The sequence below is a fragment of the Rattus norvegicus genome, chromosome 4, assembly GCF_021556685.1.
Source record: "Rattus norvegicus strain SHRSP/BbbUtx chromosome 4, alternate assembly SHRSP_T2T, whole genome shotgun sequence".
Taxonomy (NCBI): Eukaryota; Metazoa; Chordata; class Mammalia; order Rodentia; family Muridae; genus Rattus; species Rattus norvegicus.
Genome location: NC_141537.1, coordinates 147,353,115 through 147,376,636, shown reverse-complemented (window position 1 = coordinate 147,376,636; position 23,522 = coordinate 147,353,115). Strand labels below are relative to the sequence as shown.

General features: G+C 40.9%; 1 protein-coding gene and 1 non-coding gene across 9 annotated transcripts; both read right to left on the bottom strand.

The window, feature by feature from the left end:
- Window positions 1–507: 507 nt before the first annotated feature.
- On the bottom strand, window positions 508–23,499 carry Thumpd3 (THUMP domain 3 tRNA guanosine methyltransferase). Of its 8 annotated transcripts, none has more exons than XM_087658876.1 (10): window positions 22,974–23,499; window positions 22,114–22,400; window positions 20,470–20,547; window positions 12,679–13,155; window positions 9,091–9,221; window positions 5,907–5,976; window positions 3,193–3,308; window positions 1,837–1,947; window positions 1,330–1,453; window positions 508–1,037 (listed from the first exon to the last, which is right to left on the bottom strand). In XM_087658876.1, exons 2-10 carry the CDS (start codon window positions 22,366–22,368, stop codon window positions 885–887), a joined length of 1,515 nt encoding a protein of 504 aa, XP_087515002.1. In that variant the 5' UTR covers window positions 22,369–22,400; window positions 22,974–23,499; the 3' UTR covers window positions 508–884. The 8 variants fall into 8 exon arrangements, with proteins under 8 accessions (XP_087515002.1, XP_087515006.1, XP_087515004.1 ...); XM_087658880.1 differs by having other exon boundaries at window positions 1,374–1,453; XM_087658878.1 differs by having other exon boundaries at window positions 1,374–1,453; window positions 23,419–23,499.
- LOC120102586 (U6 spliceosomal RNA) lies at window positions 8,402–8,508 on the bottom strand. Its single transcript, XR_015687426.1, has one exon. It is a non-coding gene; the product is annotated as a U6 spliceosomal RNA (small nuclear RNA).
- Window positions 23,500–23,522: the final 23 nt, after the last annotated feature.

Below are 23,522 nucleotides of genomic sequence, written 5' to 3'. Positions count from 1 at the left end.
CATTCTCCAGTGAGTTGTTCCAAAAAGCCACTGGGTACTGACTATATGGTGCCAATGTGGATTCTGTTCTCAAAGAAGTACTGTCAGTGTCCTTTACTCTAAATAGAAACATCACATTGAAAATCTAAGCTGAAAGAAGCCAGACTCCAAAATGACTTTCTGTAAAGCTCAAACAGGGATTGCTTTAGGAGGCACTGTTAATGAACTGATAAGTAATGTAGCTATTTCATTTCCCATAGAACTATCTGAGGGAGAATCAGTACAAGAGAACAACAGAACAATGAGCTAGGCAGGAATAACAGGACTTCTAAGTCAGGAGGTCCATCCAACACCCACCTGTTGAGGGCACCAGACCTACATATTGTGCACAAACAGGGAGGTGATCTTCTCTCTTGTGTGGTACCTTGGCAAAACATTTCTTGTCCTGAGTAAGCTGTGCAGCTTACATTTTCATTTAAAAATAGATAGCTTCCCCCACCCCCAAAGACTATAGTCACACAGAGCATCTTTGTCCTCTTCAGGTTGTAATGTATTTATTTTAAGGTAGATGATAAACTGTAGGTCTTCAGGGATGCTCCAGTTTCTGAGATATTTGAGATGATCCATGTAAAGTGAAAAAACTTTAGACCAAGAACAGTAGGCTGCACAAGCAATAGAATATGGCCTAAAGTGTTCTGAAACTTAGAAACCAAGCAGTGTAGGCTTCTCAAGAAATACCATTACAATCACCTTGCTAACACTAATGCATTCTACAGTAGTTCAGCAGTGGAAGCTGTAATACTTGGTTACTTTTCTGTTATTTTTCTCCCAAAGCAAGTTCTTTATGCTGACGTTTCCAGTGTTAGGAACTGTTAAGTACTGCTAAATTGTCTTCATTCTTTGCTTTACCAAGGAGGGTCTTTTCCTCCATCTTGATCTGAAGGATGAACAAAGTCTTGAGGAGTGCGTTTTAGAAGATAAACTGCAGCATGAAGGCCCCCGATGTTCACCCAGACTGTATGGACCTTTCGCCACACATGTCCCATTCCAGATAATGCCTGGCACACAAAAAAAGCATAAAAGTCAGTAGGTTACCAGTGTGCTTCTAAAACAACCTGAAATCTTTCCACTTAAGAAATGCTGTGGGTGGGGGCGTAGAAAGTTGACTCAGAAATTAAGAGCACTTGCTGTTTTTGCAGAAGATCTGGGTTCAGTCTCTGGCACATTGTGGCTTACAACTATACTCCAATTCTAGAGGGTCAGCACCCTCTTCTGTTCTTTGAGGGCACCAGGCATGTATTTTGTGTATAAACAGGAAGATGAGTGATTTTTAACTCTCATGGGTAATACCTTGGTAAAACATTTCTTGTCCTGAGTAAGCAGTACAGCTCTACCTGTCCTTGGTCTACAGACACGGCTCATTTCCCGAAGGCAAGCTGGATAGAGATTCCAATTTCTCTTTTTGGAGCCCATCCTATAAAAGAGTAAAAACTGTTGCAAAAGATATATGATAGTTTCTTACATGAGATAAGAACAAAATCTGAGGTATGAAGAAGTCATCTTTTAAAGGCCAGAGCTTTAGTATTCTATGCCAATGAAGGAAACTGTTAGTGTTTATATAGAGAGTTTTCTATCAGAACTTTTTAACACCTTTGATTCATCTCATTGAAGACAAGCCACTGAGTAGAAATCCGTCCCAAGAAGCAAGTGCTCCTCAGCCTACAATGTGGAATAGGATCCCGTAATGGAACAGTGGATGAAATGAATTATGGTATATCTTTCTGATTGAGAAGACAGTACAATAAATAACATGTGAAATCATGCTATTTGTTTACAAAAGAAAAATCCAATTTCTACCTTTTTCCAAATGGCATGTCTGTTACAATAATATCCACAGAAGCAGTTCGCAGAGGGAGGTTGCAGATATCCCACTGAACAGCATCAATGGGCAAACCCCAGGATGTTTTTCTGTAGAGACAAAGGAAAGATATTTCAATATATTCTCCCAGGCTAATGAGATGTCTCAGCAAATAAAGACACTGGCCATTCAGCCTGATGACTTGAGTTTGATCCTTGGGGACAGTGGGGTACAAGGAGGGACCTAAATCCTTCAATTGGACTTTTAACCCCTACATTCATGTCCATACACAAATAAATGCAATAAAAGACAGTTAAAGTAATATAGTAAAATGTTAAAGTAATAAAGGAATATGTCCATAACTGAAATAAAGGGTTTTTTAAAAATGATTAAGACTGGTTTTCAAAGGATATATGGTTAAGAAAGCACCAAGGAAAATGAGCTTACATATTAAAAAAAAGTCAAAAAGGCCAGAGAAATGACCCAGCTGGCAAAGGTGTCTGCCCTAAGCCAGACAAATGGAATTTGATTCCTGGGACTCAGAGAAGGAAGGAGAGACCCAATTCCCACAAGTCATCCTCTGACTTCCACACCATGACATGTTACCCTCAGGCCTACACACTTACAGAAATAAACAGCCCAATCCAAAAGCCTTCAGAAGCAAAGGCAATTGGAGGATTTAAACAGGCCATGGCCACTAGTATAAATAACTGGTAATTTAGAAGTTACAGTAACAGTTTCCATGTTTCTTTCAACTCACATTGTTTTAATTAATTAAATCTGCTTTTGAAAGCAGGGTTTCTCTGTGTAGTTCTGCCTGTCCTGAAACTTGCTCTGTAGATCAGACTGGCCTCAGATCCATCTGCCTCTGCCTCTGGAATAAAGGCATGTGCCTTATCTAAATAATAAAATCTATACCATACTGTACGGTTTTGGAAAAGGACACAAAAAATAATGAACAAAAAAGGAGAAATAAGGGCTGGAGAGATAGCTCAGTGGTTAAGAGCACTGACGGCTCTTCCAGAGGACCTGAGTTCAATTCCCAGCAACTACATGGTGACTCACAACCATCTGTAATAGGATCTGATGCCCTCTTCTGGTGTCTGAAGACAGCTACAATGTACTTATAGATAATAAATAAATAAATCTTTTTTTTTTAAAGGAGAAATAAAATTATAATTAAGTATGGAAATGGTAATTAAATTAATTACAAATGTTTTTCAATAAGCTATATGGTATCTTCTCACTGTTCATTTGGCTAAGACAATGCCACAAAACACTGTAATGAATGATAATTCCAAGTCAGTATGGAGAAAGACTCAAAGGTGCAATGCAATCTTTGAAGTTAAACTTACCCATCTTTAATCTGGCTCTTAGTCAATAGAGATGAGATGTTATTTGCTGCTCTGTTCACTGCCAGTGGGTTGTTGTCCCCAGCAATATGGTAACAGTGAGACCACTCAGTAGCCCCCTATGAAACAGGAGTGTTGGTTAAACATGTCACAAGAAAAAAGGGGAAGTCACTATGGCCAACTCTTAATAACGTGGCAATCAGTGCCATTCGTTTCCTTGTCAGAAATGACCTCCCTGTTCTTCTGCCTGCTGAACTCTCACCCACTAGAAATGTGGCTCCAATGTTACCCACTATGACATCAGTGCCAGCCCTAGAAGCACTTTGTACACCTCTATTGCTGATTTAGACCATTTTAAACTATGTCACCTTTGCCTTCCAGGTAATACAGCAATTCTGTCCAGATAGGTCTAATATTTTATTCTATCCCTACCCAGCAACATATAAGGGACTACATTCCCTTAATTAACATGATTTTTAAAAATTAACCAAACTAGGCAGACCTATGCTGTCTTGGATTATAAGTTTAGCTTTTAAAAGATAACCACCATATCTCTGAAAAGATTTTGTAGTTAAGAAAAAAAAATGTCAGCAGCATATAAATGCCAAGCAGTGGCATATTTGTAAAACAAAGTGACATACAGTTCCTGCCACGATGACTTGCATGATAAATACAACACTTGATAACTGTATTTTGCCTAGACCCTTGAGGGTGATGACATTCTAGTCTCTAATTCTACAATGAATGCAAACAAAGTTATGTTCAAGTATGCCAGAAACTGGGTGGGGAGGGACACAAAGAACCCACAGAATAAAAGTCTCTCAGGTGATTTGTGCTTGCCAACCCTTTTTTAAATTATTTTAATGTTCAATCCATGGATTTCCTACCTCGGACTATATTTACAGTACTTGTAGATCTTAGTGCATTCCAGGCAGGTGTTAGATACTTTAGTGGGCACATCTATACACAGACCCTGCCAAGTTTCCATCATGTCTCAGCTAAAGTTCCTACATTGGTACTCTTAAGCCTATTTTATGTGGAAATGTCTCAGTCTGGATTTCCCCCCTTCTTTTTTCTGATGTCTACTTTGACTGCATGTTTCTTGATCCATGGTCACTTTACCTGCCATTTCGGAGATAAGTCATGGTTTAATGATGGGAAACTACAGTTTTGTTTCTAGAATTCTTAACTATGATAACTCACCTTTTTTTTTTTTTTAAAGATTTATTCATTCATTATATATAAGTACACTGTAGCTGTCTTCAGATACACCAGAAGAGGGAATCAGATCTCTTTACAGATGGTTGTGAGCTACCATGTGGTTGCTGGGAATTGATCTCAGGACCTCTGGAAGAGTAGTCGGGTGCTCTTAACTGCTGAGCCATCTCTCCAGCCCGATAACTCACCTCCTTGCTCAGATCTCAAGCAGTAGTCACTCTCTAGTCATCACTAGTGGAACATTCAAACTATTTGCATTTTCCTCTTGGATTTTAACTTCTGATTAAAGTCAGAGCATAGATTTTCTAATTACACTCTGGATTATTTTTCCCTTTGTGGGTTGCTCATCTTTCCAATTTCTGCCTCACTCAACACAATCTGTGGTACTCCTGTGTAGTTTCTTTTCCCTGGCTTTTGGTATAGTCTGGAACATTTCACTGTGTTAAACACAAAACTCGAAGTGACATTACGGTGACTTTTTGCATGGCCCCTTACATAGGTGACGTGGTTCAATCTTGAAGGTTCTCTACCTGCAAGATCGCTTCTCCATTGTGTACTGTGGCTCATGCCTGTAATACTAGTTCTTGGGAGAGGCTCAGGTAGGAGGACTACCATGAATTCAAGGTAAGCCTGTGCTACATACCAAGACCCTGCCTCAAAAGGGTTAAAAAATAAAAATAAAAACATCTTCCCATTTCTTATTTTGCCTCTATGTTTTGTTTTGTTCTTGCTTTGGTGACTGGCTTTCTCTGTGTAGCTCTGGCCCTCCTAGAACTCATAAGACATCCACCCACCTGCCTCTGCATGCCCAGTACTTTCTATAGTTTTTATTAGTGGTGTAGTAATTCTGAACGACGTTATTTATGGTTACTGGGTATGTAGCTATGTCCGACTTCCTAAAATAAGGTTTGTCTGTGTTCTAGAGGAGAAGGAGGTAGGTTTTTTTTTGAGTGTGAGGCCAGCCAGGGCTACATAGAGAGACCCTGTCTCCAAACAAAGAAACATAGAAAGACTTAGAGGTAGTGGGTTTATTTGTTTTTGTTTTATAGTACTGGAGAGCGAGCCCAGGACATCTGTCTGGCATGCTGGGCAGGTGCCCTAGCACTGAGCTGCAATACTGTGGTTCTCCTTCTCATAACTAACCTTGTTCACTGCAGGAACCTCTAATTATGGGGAGGTGAAAACCACCTTCTTCCAGTTTATGATCACTTCAGTTACCCTCTGCTGTTCAATCCAGTGCCTCGTCCATTTGTTACGGGGTGGGAGGGGGTCAGTTTGTTATTCTCAGCTCCTCTGTGATCCAGAAAACAGATTTCACAATCTAATCATATGGCACTTGGCTGTTTGAAATATGTGGTTACAATGCTTTGACAGAAGTTTTGTATGAGAATTTTTTTTTCAAACTTTTGGTTTTTTTCTCATTGGATCCAATTTGCCCACTAGGTCTAGAACATTTTGAATAGATTTTATTTTATGTAAAAATAAAAAGGTGTTATTACCTCTATTGGTATTGCCCCTGTTCCACACATTGGATCTACAATTACATCAGTAGGTTTAGGTTCACAGAGCCTGGAGGGAGAAAACAGTTCAGCACATGTGAAAATTAGCCAAAAATTGAGGCTTCCACAATAGAACTTCCTGAAGGTTAGAATTAAGAGCCTACTAGCATAGGATCAGCACACTGGCATGAAGGATCAGCAGTTCACAGTTTGAAAGTCAGCCTGGGACTGGCACTCAGTAGCAACATTCACCTATGTGTACAAGGCTTTTGGTGGTGAGAGGAAGAGAGATATTGATTGATTTGTTATCGTAGCACTCAGGAAGCTGAGGCAGTAAGATTTTTAGTGGACATCTGCTGACAACCAGACATTCAGTATCCTTTCATTTTTGGATTTAACTGTGGAGCTAAAGTCCTTAACAGAAATAATTGCTTTAACATTATACACTTGTTATTTCACTGAATGCTTTAAATAATCCTATTACCATTTAACAGACAAAGTGATGGAAAGAAACATTTTTCCTAGGACACAAAATAAGGAGAGTCAAGACCACAGGTCACTGTGAATAGCTTTAAATGTTACTTACCAGTCCTCAGGTCACTAAGTTTCATCTGATCAGTCTTTTCTATCCTGTTTGAGACCCTGCACCATGCATGCTAATAATCTTCCTCATAAGACAGATTCTTGGGCAAGCCTGTAATGCCAGCCATTGTTAATAGGCCAGGATTGAACACTTGATTAAATTATGTCACTCAAATCCTTTTAGGAATGTGGAATAAAGAGCAAGTAGCTTGGGGTTGTTTGAGCCAGTCATGTGCAGCAGGAAGTACGTGCATCCAAATGACGGGCAGCCACGTGCACAGGTGAATTAAGGAAGAGAGGACTAAGCAAGAACACATAAGCTTCTAGGAGACAGAAAAGCAGTCCTTTGCATTTTCTACCATCCTGTTTCTACACTTCTTAATTTTTAGCCTTTGTGTATATGGATGTATTACCTGCATGTATATCTTCATCACATGTGAGCATGGCCTGTCAAAGACAGAAGAGGGCATCTGATACCTTCAGGCAAGTTATTAACAATTGTGAGCCACCATGTTGGTGCTAGGAATTGAACCCAGGTTCTCTGGAAGAACAGCCATCTCTCTAGCCCCATAGTTTCTACCTTTCTTGAGATGCCTTCAAGGTTTTTTCGTGGATTTGATATAATCTTTGCTCATCTCTCCAACCATCCCAATCCTCAGTAATTATCCCTTCATGTCTATGTGTGCATGTGTATGTACACTTGTGTTTGCCAACATGCATGTGAAGGCCAGAAATCAGGGGCATCCCCCACCCCACCCCTGTTTTGTTTTTTTGAGAGAGGATCTCTACAGAGCTCCAGATTTCCTGGAACTCATGATGTAGACCAAGCTGGCCTTGAATTCACAGAAATCCCCCTGCCTCTGCTTCCTAAGTGCTGAGACTAAAGGTATGTGCCATCACACCCAGCTGAGCACCTTTCTCAATTGCTCTTTATCTCTTTTCCAAGAAAGTCCTTCACAACCTGGAGTTCACAAATTCAGTTAGAGCGGCTGGCTAGAAAGGCCAGGAGTCCTCCTGTGTCAGCCTCCTCAGTGCTAAGATCACTGACAATAGTGATGCTGGGAGGTTGGGTTCAGGCTTGTGTGGAAACTGCACTGGGCTATCTCCTCAGCCCAATCATTATTTTTTACTCTATTTAGTTTTTTAATACTAGCACTGAAATAACTTTGTATGCTGGCTCCTATTATCATGGTTAGAGGCAGATAATGTCTGTTCAGTGAATGAAGCTTAGGAGTGTTTCTTTTAAAGTTGTTTGTTACTAACATAATGTGTCCCAGTTGTGAGGCACTATAAAACCACATATGATCACGATAAAAGAGGAAGCAAAAATTGAAAAGGAAGAAATTGTAATTATATAACTCATTAGAACATGCCAGGAACTGTATAGAATAAGATAATCTGTTTATGTTTCTGCATTGTCATGAACTAAACTTTTTAATAAATATTTTTATATTTTATTTATATCTATGTGTTAATATGTATAAGTTACATGCATAGGCCAGAAGAGGGTATGGAGCTGGAATGGTAATGTCATCCTGATACCCACAGTGAGGTGGTAGGATACTAAATAATCTGGATCACACCCTCCCTACCCCCCCCCCCCAAAAAAAAAGATGGTAATGTGCCAGATATGGGAGCCTAGAATTGCTCTGGTCTTTTTGGAAAACAACTATTAAGAACTATTAACATCTCTATAACCCAAAGTCAGTCAGCACTTTTTTTTAAAGTATGTATATATGCTGGTGCCTACAGAAGACAGAGGTGTTGAATCCACTGGAGCTGAAGTTGCCGGTCATTGTTATCTACCAACCTGAACACTAGGAACCAAACTCAGGTCCTCTGCAAGAGCAGCATGCACTCTTAAACCTCTGAGCCATCTCTCTAGCATGAGTAAACCTTTTCTTTTCTTTTTTGTTCACATGAAACACTTCACAAATCTTTCTGTCACCTTTATACAGGGGCCATGCTAATCTTCTCTGTATTGATTTAGTTTTAGTATATGTGCTGCCAAACTGAGCACGTGAATAATCTTGGGCGTCCCATGTCAAGCCCATTTTGCAGTATTGAAATCTCAAGTGTAGGGGAAGTAAAAGAAACTTATGTGAGAGAGAAAACGCCAAGAACATAGGAATGTCAACAGTGGCAGGCTGCTTGCCCTGCACTTCTGTAACATTTAAAACTGTGAGTAAGTGGGGTGTGGTGTAAGTGTGTGATTCCAGCATTCAGGCTACCAAGTTGCATGCCACCACCATCACTCAACACACAAGTTCCATACTCACACATCGCAAGGATCTCATCTGCTTCACTGCAAAAACTAAAGCATAGCAAACTGGCTCCATTGCCTAAAAAGCACATCTTTCTCAACAGAAACAGCTCCTCACTAAAGACACACATACACACAACCACCACTCACACATTCTAATCAAGAATACTAATAAACCATCCACATGGGGCTTTCTGGATCAAAAGCTGACAACAGTGAATACTGGAATGGTAACTTTTTAATTCTAACCAAATTTTTTTTTTTAATTTTTAGAACATTTTTTTAAATTCAGAGCAAAGTGTTCATTACAATATGGACAACAAAACCTCCCTCTGTTACCTGAGCATCCCATAGGCAAGAGTTGACCTAAGAGTTGTAGGTCCAAAATGTGTAATATTTCTGCGATGGAGACTCTCCTCTGTCAGTGCAATAGCAACAATGACTTCATTATTGTGGATGTTCAGGAGAACCTATATCAAATTAGAAACAGACGAGAAAGTCAAGTCTTCAATCTGTACCTACTAACATGACCTTTAAATAAACAAAAGGGCCTTATCTGGCTTTGGTAGTACTACCTCCCAGGTGCTTTAGAGGCAGAGGCAGGTGGATCTGTGTGAGTTCAAGGCCAATCTGGTCTACACACTGAGTACCAGGACAGCCAGGACTAGAAAGAAAGACTTTGTCTCAAACAAAACAACAAAATAAATAAAAAGAAGGAGGTGTCTGATCCCTTAGAGCTGGAATTACAGATGATTTCAAGCTACTTACCATATGGCTGCTAGGAATTAACTTGTATCCTCTGAAAGAGCACCCAGTTCTTTTAACTGTGATCCATCTTGCAGCCCATACAAACTTTCTGACTATCTTTTCCCTGTTTACTATACAGTATGGAAAATTCATTTATTTATGTATTTACTTATGTTTGTATGTGGGTCTCCCCTGCTTTCTATACACACAGAGCAGAGAACACACACACACACACACACACACACACACACACACACACACACACACACACACGCTGCCTATCAGTAAGTTATCTCCCAGTTTTTATTATATGAACATATTTTGATGGTACGGGTTTAAATACGTATGTGTAGTTTTTTTCTACCATTCTTTCCCTCCTCAAATACAGGGTTTCTCTGTGTGACCCTGGCTGTCCTGGAACTCACTCTGTAAACTGCGTTGGCCTCAAACTCAAGAGATTTACCTGCCTCTGCCTCCCAAATGCTGGGATTAAAGGGTCTTGTGTGTGTTATTGTTGTTTTGTTTAAGATAGGGTTTCACTGTTCCCTCTGACTGGCCTGGAACTCACTATGTAGACCAGGCTGGCCTTCAAAGTAGAGATCTGCCAGTCTCTGTTTCTGAGTCTGGGATCCAAGGCATGTGCCACCACCCTTGGCCTACATATACTTCTTAAATTACTACTTTTTTTGGGAAAACACTTCAAACACTTTCACAGTGGACTCTCAATCATACTCTTTATCCAGAGTTGACACCATGCCACATTTGCTTTTAATTTGCTTTCCTAGTAGTTTTTTTTTTTTTTCTCCTTTTTCTTTTTTTGGGAGCTGGGGACCGAACCCAGGGCCTTGCATTTGCTAGGCAAGCGCTCTACCACTGAGCTAAATCCCCAACCCCTTTCCTAATAGTTTTAAACATCTGATTATGACTACATTTGTCCTAGTTTTCCTAACTCACAGATATTCTAAGAAGATAAAATGTTCCCAAGTCTTCCCCCTAGAATGTCCTCATCATAGCCTTACCAAAGGCAGAGGTCAAGAGCTGACACTCCAACATGCAAGGCCCTGCTGTACACATCTTATTCACATGGCCTCGTTTCCTATGAACCCCTCTGAGCCTGGGACACAGATACACCGTTCATATGCCCTGTCACATGAATTTCTGAGTTACAACGTAGCCCAGGCAGTATGGTTCCAGGGTTTGTCTTCTGTGCTACCTTGCAGACTTCTGGACATGGCTTTCTTTAGGCTCTTTGTTCTCATGGCAGCTGTGTAAGAAAATATGGAATGGGGAACTGTTCTGGTCTGACAATAAAAAAAAGTTACAAAGAAAATGACATGCCCCAGATTTGAGTATCCTAAAAGAAACAAAAATTGACTTCTTGGTAAAAATGTCAAATGTGAAGGACCTACATAAACCACCAGAAATTTCAAGAACTCCAATTACCATTATAAACATTAAGTCCCCCAGTAGTCACAAGGATAATCAAGCTAACAGGAGGCATTTGGTTTTAAGAACCTAGCTGACGTTAAAAAGAACAAAGCTGGCTCTAAGTGAGGATTAGCCCTAACGTCCTGACACAAGTTTCTGAAAATGCTATTCCACTATCTCCAACTAAGATTGAAGTAAGTTAATTTTAGATAAAGTTGCAATCTAGAAGTCCATATAATGTAGAAAATACTGTAAAAATGAGAAGACTGCGGATATAGCTTAGAAATAGTGCTTGTCCACATGTGCAAGGCTGTGGGTATGAGTCTAGCACTGAAATTTCAAAAAACAAAAAAGGAGTCACCTTTCTTCTGCTGGACATGGTAATGCCAAAGTCAGAGACACAGAGCACACCTGAGGGGCTGTGCAAGACAGGGTCTCTACATAGCCCTAGCTGTTTTGGAACTCACTACGTAAGCCAGACTTAGCTTGAAAAGGAAGTGATCATCTGCCTCTGCATGTTAGAACTAAAGGCGTGTGCCACCACTACTTGAGTTCTGACAGCCTCTATCCACTGAGCACTTACAGTAGCAAACACTAAACAGTTTCATCCGCCTTCCATATGAAAGACCCCAGCTTAGCAGCAGTAACGCCATTTTGCAAGGCTGTACTTAAGATGACTGGTTCAGGGAAAGGTTAGAACACTGAGTACACAGCAGCTGCCAAGCAGGATGTGTTTGGTTGAAGGCCTGGCAACAGGACGACTTCGGTTGAGCACCTGACAATGAAAAAAAGCCCCGGGAGAGGTCCCACACCCTGGTGGGGGGCCGAGTCAGTCGTTATGTTCCAAGAAGGTAGCTAAGAAACTTGCCCCCGGGCTGAACCCTTGGGGGGCCGAGTCAGCCGTTATGTTTCTGGAAGGTAGCTAGGAAACTTGCCCCCGGGCTAAACCCTTGCCATATTAGAATCCACCAATTATATCCCTGTAACCATGCATCTGCTTCTGTATGCTTGCTTCTGCTCCCCAAAATCCTATAAAAGCCCATCCTTGGTTCCGTGGGGCGCGCCAGTCCCCCGAGTGACTGAAGCGCCCGCAGGTGCCTGTGCCTGTGTATCCCGACAATAAACCAAATCCTCTTGCTGATTGCATCCTGTGGTGTCTCGGTCTGGTCTTTGGAGTTGGAGGGTCTCCATCCTGAGGGAAAGTTCTCCCTGAGAGCTTTTCACATAGAATAGACTTTAATACGCTATTATTGGCTTGATTTGAAACAGAGGCTCCAAGAGACAATCTCATTCAATTCTAGAGAGTTACTGAGTAAAACTTCCAATCTATACCTATCTACACAGGCCATGCTATCCCTAACATCCTCCTAGCTTTACTGTCACTGTTTAACATTCCCCATGCTACTACGTTTGTCTGGAAAGTTTACAAATGTATGAGACCTTTTTTTTCTTTTGTGGGTGACTGTGCTTAAGTCAGAAGTTTACATTGTCTTTCTACCAGTCTACCTTATATTTGAGACAGAGTCTCACTGAACCTGGATCTTGCTGTTTCAGCTGCTCTGCCCAACAAACTCCAGGGCACTGCCTGTCTCTAACTCTCTGACTCTTCCTTGCTAGGGTGAACATGCTTTTATATGGACGCTAGGCACCCAAACTCAAGTGTTCATTCTTGCTTAACAAACACTGGCCACTGAGCCATCTCCCCAGCCACATTACAGATCTTTTAGATCATCAATAAAAGCTAATACCCACCTCTACGTCAAAGTTGGTCATATCAGCCTTCCACTTAAAGTACTCTTGAACAGCACCTCCAAAACCTCTGGCAGCCTCGTTGGATGTAAAGCAATGCTTCTCTCCTGCTCTGTTGCAGGTGACTCTGAACTTCTGCACTTGCGGTTCAGCTTCTTCTCTTAAGCTTTGACCGTTTTCATCTTCGCCAGATGCCAAGACTTCCCCTATTAAGGTTGATATCTCTTCTTTGATGGCTGGATTTTCATAGTAGTCTAAGATATGTGGATCTGCCGCACCACTGGCAAGCTTCTTCTTACCGTCCTTCTCACCGGCATTGTCGCCCTGTCCACAGTCGGCCTTCTCTCTGCCTGCACTCTGATTGGCCTTTCTGCGCTTTGCCTTCTTCTTCTTGAAAGTGGTGTTAATTTGCCAGACTTTTAAAGGGTCCGACCATGGGAGTTTTCCAGCCAGTTCTTCAAAGTCTCTTAGAACTTCTTCCTGCAAATGATGGAGAATGAAACCCTTTTGTTTCTCACCATTTTAACAGAACAAGTAAGTCCCTACTTTCTTTGTAGACAACTCTGGTCCTTATGACAGGGACGGTGGGAGAGTACGGAGCAAAGGATAAACAAAATAATAGCTGCGATGAAGGAAATTACAGTTTCAATGTAAGTGAGGATATATAAACATTACATTACTAAAGCAGAATAGAGCAGAGGGCAGATCAGATGCACAGGACTGAGGAACTACCGTGAGGGGAAAGAGGTGGACAGAAGGCAGCAGACAGAAAGAAGATAAATGACTTTTAAATCTTCTGAATTTGGGCAAAAACTGGAAGAAGTCTAAAAATGTCATCTGTCCAGAGTTTAAATAATATGATTATCTCTTTGTTTTGTTTTGTTCGAGACAAGGTCTCTATAGCCCCAGCTTCCTGGAACTCATCGACAGACCAGGCTGGCCTAGAACTCACAAAGATTCACCTGCCTCTGTCCTGAATGGTGGGATTAAAGGTGTGTGCCACCGCACCTGGCTCACATGATTATCTTCTTAAACAGTAAATTTGGTGGTGCGGCCCCATGCAGTTCCTCTCTTCCACTTGGACTTTGCTTACAGTACTGAGTGCTGTCTACAGTCACTAGGCTAATGTACTTGCTTACTAGGAAGGCCACTCCTATAAGTACATGGTGAAAAGACCTTAACTCCCTTGACCTTTGCTATAGGCCACACACCTACACCAACAGAGCCATAGAAAGGGTGGTTAATATATAGCTGCCAGGCTAGGTTTATTGGCACAGACTTGTAATCCCAGTTTCTAAGGAACCTAAGGCAAGGTTACAGTTCGGGCCTTTCTGAGCTACAGAGTGGGTTCAGGCCCAACTTAGACAACATAGTAACATCATATCTCAAAATAAAAAGTAAGAGAGCAGGGATAGAGCTCAGTGGTTCAGTGTAAGGGGTTCTAAATTTAACTACTAGTACTCCAAGAGTAAACAACAAAGACACAGTTACTGGATAATGTGGTTAAATATTTAAATGTGAAATACGTGGGACTGCTATCCATAGAGCAAGCCAACCAGAGCTATACAATCTATATAAACATCTACAGTACAGATGGTTAAAGACTTAATAATTGAGAAGCCAGGTGTGGTGGTGCACACCTTTACTTCCAAACAGAGCAGACAGATCTCTGTGAGCTTGATTGAGGACAGCCTGGTCTACTAGGCTAGGTGTGGATACAGTGAGACTCTCTTTCAAAACAAAACAAAACCTTTCAGAAATTAAATGTTTCTAAGTCACTTCAGCCACATTTTACCCTCCAATCTAACAGTTAGTATGTTACAATGGGGTAGTTTGAAAATTCACTTTTAAAGTATCTTTTGCCTACATTTCACTGACTGTGCTTTCCTTGGTAAGTAATTCCAAAGCCTATGGTGCCATGAGGCCAGAGAGGAAGTAACGATTCTAACAACTCACTCAGTGGGATAAAAACTGTACTTCAATAAAACAATAAAAAAAAAAAAAAAGACAAAGGAAGAAGGAAAAGACCTGTTTATCTCCAGTCAATCCAGGGAGAACTCTTCCTCATGGTCTTACCCTCAGGAGCCTCTTACAAATGGCAGGCCCAAGAAAAACTGCCTCATTTCAAAATTCCAAAGTTCAAAACTTTATCAACATAGAACTTACAAAATAAATGCAGGGGAAGGAAACACCAGCATTTTGAAAGAATACTCACACTGGCCATAGAACACCATTAAGAAATATGATTTAAAGGCAAATCAAACAAAAGACAATGATATCAAAAATATGAGAAAATGTCTGGTTAATACAACCTCATAGCAGACTTAGAAGCAGAAATGAAATGAGGTGAGTCACCAGGACATGGAGTTTACAGAGTTTAAAGAAAATGTAAAATGAATGAATGAATGAATGAATGAAGTTAGGCAGATAGTGTTGTTTGTAACACTATTGTCGCACAAGTATGAGGACCGGAGTTCAGTTCCTCAGCACTCATTTTAAAAAGCAGGAATGGTGGTGTGTGCCTCGAAACCCAGTGCTGTGGCAGGGGAGACAGAAGAAGATTCCTAAGGTTTTCTTACCAGCCAGCCTATGTGACAGTGAGTGCTAGGATTACCAAGAGACCCTATCTTAAAATAATAAGGTGGAAGGGGCTACAAAGTGACTCTGCGATTAAGGCTACTTATTGTTACTGTAGAGGATCCAGTTTTGGACCCCATCACCCACATGGTGGTTTACAATGTCCATAACTTCAGTTCTAGGGGAAACAACTTCCTCAGTACACCAGGTACATGAACATACATACACCAGGGGAAATACTCACACACATTTAAACAATTAAAAACGAGAACAAGATGGGGATCTGTGTGCTCGCATACAGTTTTCATAGGAGCCTGCTGAAAAACAGGAAAGGATATGGAAAAAGCAAATAGTGTGGCAATGAGCAAAAGTTTAAAAATTGAAAAGAAACTGGTAAATAAGGAAAATAGTTAACATATACTTATGTACCTAAGACATTTCAAATTTACAACAATTCAAGGTATTTTCCAGAAAACATAACTGGACTGACATGTCCTGATAAGAAATTTCAACAATAAAAGACTCTTGAACTTAAAAGACTTCCAAGAAAGCTGGAGGTTTGCTTGTTGTTTGGTTATCACACACACACACACAAAATCAGAAAGCAACAGTAGAAGGAGAAATATTTAGCAAGATGAATTCAAATGAACAGACTATTATGCTCTTTCGAGAAGGGGAGACTAGTTCTTTACATCTGCTAACAGAGCATACAAAGACAACTCATTCCATTAAAAAAAAAATCACAAGAACCAGCCAGACATAATGGCTCATGCTCACAATCCCAGGAGGATCTCTTCACACTGGAGCCGAGCCTAGGCTACAGAGTAAAACAAGCACACAGCAAAGGCAAGAAGTACATCCTTACCACTTACCATAAGACTAATAAAAACAAAGTGTGGTTTGTGACTATAACGCAGAAGCAAAGTTACACACCAGCACACACAGGAAAGAGACTCAGTTTAACTTATCACTTATACTGACAGGTCAAAGGGAAGAAGTTAAAGCTGATAAAGAAAACTTAAAGGGCCAACTCTAAAAAAGTCCATAAAATCAGAAGGTAGGGTGGAAATGCAGAAAAAACACAACAATTTCATCTACAATGATAGCAGAAATATAAAAAAATGAAACTAGTAGGTTAAGTAGATAATACCAAGTTATATTTATAAAGCTAATAGCTGTAGATATATTGTGTGTACATACACACAATATATTTTATAAACACATATTTAAAAGTTGTAAACTATTAAAAAGCACAGCACAAGAACCAGATATGTTAGTGCACACCTTTAATCCCAGCATGCAGGAGACAGAGGCAGGTAGATTTCAGTGAACTCGAGGCCAGTTTATTCTACACAGTGAATTCTATGACAGCAGGTCTGCATAGGGTCAGCTTAGTGAGATCCTGTCTCAAACAAAAAACCTTTAAACCTCCAAAAGAGAGCAGTGCATAGTGTATGAAAATTAGTTATATAAAGAGAAATTTAAAAGAAAAAGAATGCATGATGAAATATGTAATATGAAAAAAACTAAGACCAAACAAACAGGAAACCACCCTGAAAATCTTACAGATCGGTCATACCAATCTGTATCAATGGGATCAAAGATAAACACGACCCTCAAAGGCTGTAGAATGGCTGAGAGCCTTGCTGATCTTGCAGAAGATCTCTGTTTGGTTCCCAGCATCTACATCAGGCAGCTCAAAACCACCTTAACTCCAGTTCCAGGGATCCAATGCTCTCTTCTGGCCTACTTGGGCACTGGCACATACACACATACACACATAAATAAAAACAGAATAAAATAAATTTAAAATAAGTAAATAAATAAATTTTAAACTAAAACAAGGCTTTATGGTGCTCCTACAAAACTGGGTTTGATACTTAGGACCCACATGATTAAATAAAAAAACTAATAAGCTGTCCTCTGACTTTTGTACATACACACTACAAACAGACAAACAGATAATGTGATCTACAAAGGTCTGAGGGGTGCAGATGTGGCTCAGTTGGTAGAGTGCTTGCTTACGACACACAAACCTCAGTACCTCATACGACACGCCCGGCCGAATATGCCTGCAATCCCCAGGACTCAGAAAGTGCAGGCACGAGGACCTGAAGATCAGTGCCATCCTCAGCTAAACAGCAAACCTGAAGTCAGCTAAGGAGGCACTGTTTAAAAAAAACAATTAGACAGGCATAGTGGCCCTCCCTTTAATTCCAGCACTTTCAAGGCTGAGGTAGTTAGATCTCTGAAGTCAAGGCCAGTCTGGTCTACACAGTAAGTTCCAGGATAATGAGGGCTCTGTAGAGAGACCCAATCTATGAACAAACAACTCCGCCCCAAAACACAGCAAAAAACAAATAAACTTTACCCATTATTTTATATGTTAATTTAATAAGAAACAAAATTAAATTTGTGTTTGTATTATACATGTGCATACTTTAAAAAAAATAAAAATGAGATTTCACTGGGGGATTGTGTGCAATTCACATTCGTAACCTGAAGGGCTTAATAATTTTTCATAGTTAAAACATTTCCTTAGCATAGACTTGAAAAATTTATCTTAGACCCCACTCTTGCCTTTGAAACTTTTATCAAAAATGTTGTGGGGTATGTGCTATATACACATTTTGGTGTGTATACATTTGTGCAAATGCATGTGCAAGTATGGTAGCCAGAGGCCAAAGTTAGTGTCTTGCCCTGACTGCTTTGCATCTCCCATTTTTTTTTCTTTTTTTTTTTTTTCGGAGCTGGGGACCGAACCCAGGGCCTTGTACCACTGAGCTAAATCCCCAACCCCTCCCATTTTTTTTTTTTTTTTTAAACACAGGGTTTCTTTGTGTAGTGCTGCCTATGCTAGAACTCACTCTGTAGCCCAGGCTGGCCTCTAACTCAGAGATCCTCCTGCTTCTGTCTCTCAGTGCTGGGATCAAAGGTATGAGCCACTATTGCCAGGTTGAATTCATTTTGTGAGCCGGGAATTCTGGCTGGGTAATAGTAGTGGCACAGGCCTTTAATCCCAGCACTCAAAGACAGGTTGATTTTTGAGGACAGCCCAGTCCACAGGATAGCCAAGGCTACACAGAGAAATCATGTCTCAAACAAACAACAACAATACAAAGAGATGAGACTTCACACTCAACTAGGCTGTCTCTTCTATTCCCTCAGTGAGGAAGTTGCATCTTGTACTGCCCCGCTCAGCTTTTATGCAGATGCTAGGGACGGAACTCCCAGTCCTGGCGCTTGTGCAGCAGATTCCTTACCAACAGTGACTTCCTTCCTCTGCCTTCAAGACCAGTGATTTCTAAGACAACCTTGAAAGGTTAACTCATGAAGACTTGTACTACAGCAAAGTCACCTCTTATTAGAGATCAGAACTGCCTCATCTATACAAGCTTTAAGATGAACTGGGGTTAGGGAGCAACACACACCTTTAATCCCAGCACTCAGGAGGCAGAGCTCTGTGAGTTCGACACAGCCTAGTTTACAGAACAAGTTCCAGGACAGCCAGGGAGCTACACAGAGAAACTACTCTCAAAAACAACAAAAAAATTAAGATGACAAAAATCCAAGAATTTAATAATGTTGGTAATTTAAATGCAAGAGAATTTATGACAGGATGCCTAATAACATTTATTCATGCAGAAAACCGAACTTCAAAATTTCCAAATACTCAGTCAAAAGACTGCCTCTAAAATTGTTTTAGGCATCATTCAGTTGGTAGTAACCATGAGAAGTCCCAAGAGTTAAGCCTGGGGATGTAGTTCAGTAGGAATGCTCACTTAGGATACAAAGGACAAGGGTTCAAACTACCAGGACAGCACTAAAGAAAGAAAATGAGTCTGAAGGATTATAATACTAACATTTCTAATGTTGAAAGTTATTTTTGTAGGCAATACAATTTTTAGTTATCTTCAATGGATATTCTTTTAGAGCTGTTTGAATGTTAGCCTTTTAGTTACTGTCAAAATTTTTTACAAGGATCTAATGAAGAAAGTGTTTTATCATTAAGCCCCTGATCAGTTTGATTCCTTTGGGGATACACTGGCTTGCCAAAATAATCTGGAAAATTAATAAAGAACAGTGAATTAGACAGCATTCCATAGTTCTTGTAAAAAAGATTAGCTCTAAATTAGACATTAATATAACATTGACGGGAAAAGTTTTAAGCACTTGATTCTGGAAACTAGGCCAGAAAGAGATACAGGAAAAAAGCCTGACATGTTACTGAGGTCTCTTTGCAACCTTCAGGTTAAACAGTGAAGAGTTAAATTTCAAAAAGTCAGTCACAAACAAAGTCCTGACATGCCTGAGAGAATTTGAGATAGGGCTCACTGGCCCCGGCTATCAGCCCCCAAGGACACTGGCCATCTGGAGCCACCCCCTCCCCTTCCTTCACTCCCTAAAGATGAGTCATCCCCCTGCTGAGTGAAATAAGTCACCCTACCCACATTGCTGAGATGCTAGATTACACATATTCTTTGCTGATGTAACTCCGAGCCAAAAGTAACTGTGCACCATTTGAATCGGCCAATTGTGTGTAACCTCTCGAAGTTCCCTGGCTTTCCCTATATAAACCACTGCCTTTGGAGGATTGAGGTCGACTATCTCCTGTGTGGGATATGTGACGGCCCGAGATCTCGTTAATAAACTGCCTCTTGTTGTTACATCAAGACCGGCTACTCGTGTTTCCTGGGGCTCTCCCAACCCAAGACTGGAGCGAGAGTCTCCCCAAGTTTGGGGATCTTTCAACAGCAGCTGGATATTTAGGCCTCAGATGATAAATACGGGCTGGAAGCGAAGCTGTTGTCCTAACGACTGAAGGGGATTAAAAGCTGCTTTGTCATCTCTTCAAAACAGGAAGCTAAAACAGGACAAAGCAAACCTGGGAGGGAATGCTACATGTTTCTGTCTTCTGTTCACACGCTGGAAGCAATTCTAGTTTCAAGCCACATGTACTATAGGTTGAGCTAATCTAAGACTTTTTCCCTGTAACTTTGGGTTTTGTTTTTTTTTAAAAAATGACTTTTAAAAGCAGTTTCTGCTTTTAAAGAGATTTCTGGATTTGAGTGAAAGGTTTACTGTGCTTGGCTCTTGTTTTCCTCTCAACATTGTAAAGAAATAAACCAACAGCAAAGCTAACTGACAGTGCTGACAAGCAGGCAGTGCACTTCAGAGAACAAGCCCTCTGAGAAAGCCTCGCTTGGGATAGCTCACCTTTGTAGCTTTGAACTGGTAATCTTTAAACTCCTCAACAACCACAAACAAGTTATCCACTGATCTCAGACAATGAACCTAAGGAGGAAAAACAAATGTCAGAAACGAACTTCTGGAAATACTTGTGAGTAACACAAGCTACCCACAGTTAAGTATTTAAAAGAAAGTAAGTACAAAATGGATTCATTTTTATCTTTCTGAGGCAGGGTCTCGCTATGTTGCTCTGGGTTGCCTCAAACTCATAGCTCCCCTGACTGGGTCTCCCCAGTACTTACAATATAGGAGTAAGCTATCACATCTGGCTACGTAAAATGGTTTAAAGCAGCACCTCAGGTCTGTATTCATATTTAAGTTTTTCCCATCCCGAGTGTGCCATGTCTTTGGTTACCCATTGATTCCTGCTCTTCCTCAGAGAAAGGGTCACTGGATAAAAGTGTACAGCCCAAAATGTCCTTTAGGCAACAACGCTGGTCTGGGGAAGGGAAAGTGGTAAACACAAGTGGGACTTTATCATACTTCTCTGGTTTCTTTTGGATATATACTGCAGGGATGAAGACCATGGATCTGAAAGCTGGATATACCAGTACATGCCTACAATCCCAGCTTTTTGGAGGTACAGCACCCTCAAGCTGTATGGTGAAATTCAGGCCAACTTGCCTACATCAGACTCTGTTTCAACTCCTACCTCTCCCCCACAAAAGAGAAACCACATACAGTTTAAGTTCTAGTTCTGTGATAGCTGAATTACTACAGGCAAACTACTTTTCTTCTTAAGCCTAATGATTGGTGACAATAGTGCCCAATCTTCATAAAACTGCTGAGGACATCAAGAAAATACTTGCTTACTAACAAATACCACAAGTATTGTGTGGGCACCTACTATATGTTATATGCTACTAGCTTGGGATACACTAGCAACACAAAACCTAAAGAGTCTCCAGATGATAATCCATGCCCTATGTCACTTGTGTTAATGAGAAATTTGGTAGCTTTTGTTTCAATGGGATGACAGTTTGCTAACCTTTGCTTCTCACCTGTAATCATGAATAATTACTTTTGATCAAGAATGTCTATGAAGGGGCTGGAGAAATGGCTCAGTGGTGAAGAGCACTGACCGCTCTTTCAGAGAACCCAGGTTCAATTCCCAGCACCTACACTGCAGCTCACAACTGTCTGTAACTCCAGTTCCAGAGGATCTGATACCCTCACATAAACATACGTTCAGGCAAACACCTATGCACATAAAATAAGAAGAAAAATCTTAAAAAACACAACAAAACGAAACCAATGTCTTTGACATGGATGAAAAGGAAAACCTCAGCTTTTATACTTACCCAGACTTCTGCTAAAGTAAATTTACGTACCATAGATAATGATATATATTTCATTTCAGTAAATAAGTCATCAGGAAATGCTGCGATCACTTCTAAACCATAGTAAACTAACACTAAAATGCACTAAACTGAATACACGTGATAAAGACATTATAAACACCAATACAGTCAATTTCACAAAGCAGTACACAATGGAAAATGCAGATACTTTAAGCAGAACAAAGTAAAGGATTCCCAAGGGGGGTCTATAAACCAGAAAAGTAATCATAAAGTAACCAAGTTAAAAGATTAAGTAATGTTTCGTTCAGACCTGAGCCAGACTTTCCACTGCAATATCAAAATATATCTTGCCCCGGTCTTTGCTGATTCTGCAGGATGACTTCAATTTCTCTCTCACTTCATCTGCAGCTGTTTGCTCAAACCCAGTAGGTACAGTGGCTCCAATGGTGACTTGGAGATGCTCAGACTCACTTCTGATGCCACTTTCTATCAAGGGCACCGGCTTCTTGTTCTCATGAAGGTTCATATCCAAGTGTTCTCTGGTAGCTTCTTGAGTGTCAGACATGATGGAAATGTTTCTAAAAGGTCTAACGGTTTCTAAAGGCAATACAGAAAAGAAAAAAGAAAAAGAATGCAGTCTCTTTTTATATTTCAATGTACGTACCAGAGTTAAAACTGTCATATAAATAAGGGCATGGATTACAGGCAATAAAACGTGATTAAACAAGCAATATACAGACTCATCAGGAGAAAAGACAAATCAAGAGTATTTCCACTGCATGCAGTACTTGGCTTAGGGTCATCTGTGTTGGTAAGCACCATCTTACACGTGCTAACATGAAAACAGAAGCTCCTGTATTGTCCTTTCAGCTTAGCAGTTCAGAATGTGAGGCGGTGGTGGTTCAGAGTTATGAGTTCTTGCCTACCACACTCCCAGGTTCAAATGACCCTAAAGCAAGTTAACCCTGCCTAGATTTGAACTGGAAACTAAATAGAACTCTTTCCCAAAGTTGGAAGGTTTTAATGAGAATAACACAGTAGTTCTAGACTAATGATCAAAACTTTTACTGTATTGGGGTGAGGTATTTATCCCACTCCCCCCGCCCCCCCCCCCCCGTATAGTCATGTGGGCAGTGACTTCCACTATCGAAACAAGATCTGAAAGCCTACTACATGGCGATGCTGAGATCCAATAATGTGCATTCCGGGGAGATCTTGGAAATATCTGAAGGTAGTAAAACGGTCTTCCTGTATGAATGTGTATGTAGGTCGAAGGGGCTGGATAGGTGTTACCGTGATGGAGGGTCCACACCTCCCACTAGATTTTCAAAAGCGTTGTGACTTAAGCTAACATCTTCTCTGTCCCTATGCTGTGCAAAAGACAGGACACAGAGGTTAAGGCGATTACACTGTGTCACTGTTCACCACTGTGAATGGAACTCCTACAGACAGGTAGGAGGATTGTGCGGACTGGAGGGAAATGTGCTTCTCACTCCCATCCTCGGTGAAGCCAGCCAGAGGCCAGACACTCCATCCTGGCACCGACCTACATAAAACTGTTGCTGTCCTCCCCTCCATCCCACCCACCGGGCCACTCCCACCCGCGGCCAGTTACCCGCTGCAAGCACAGACCCTTCCGGTCACCGCACCTGCGGGTTCAGCGCGCTCAGGGCACGCCGCCGGAAGCCACGTTGTCACCCCGGAAACGGAAATCAGGCC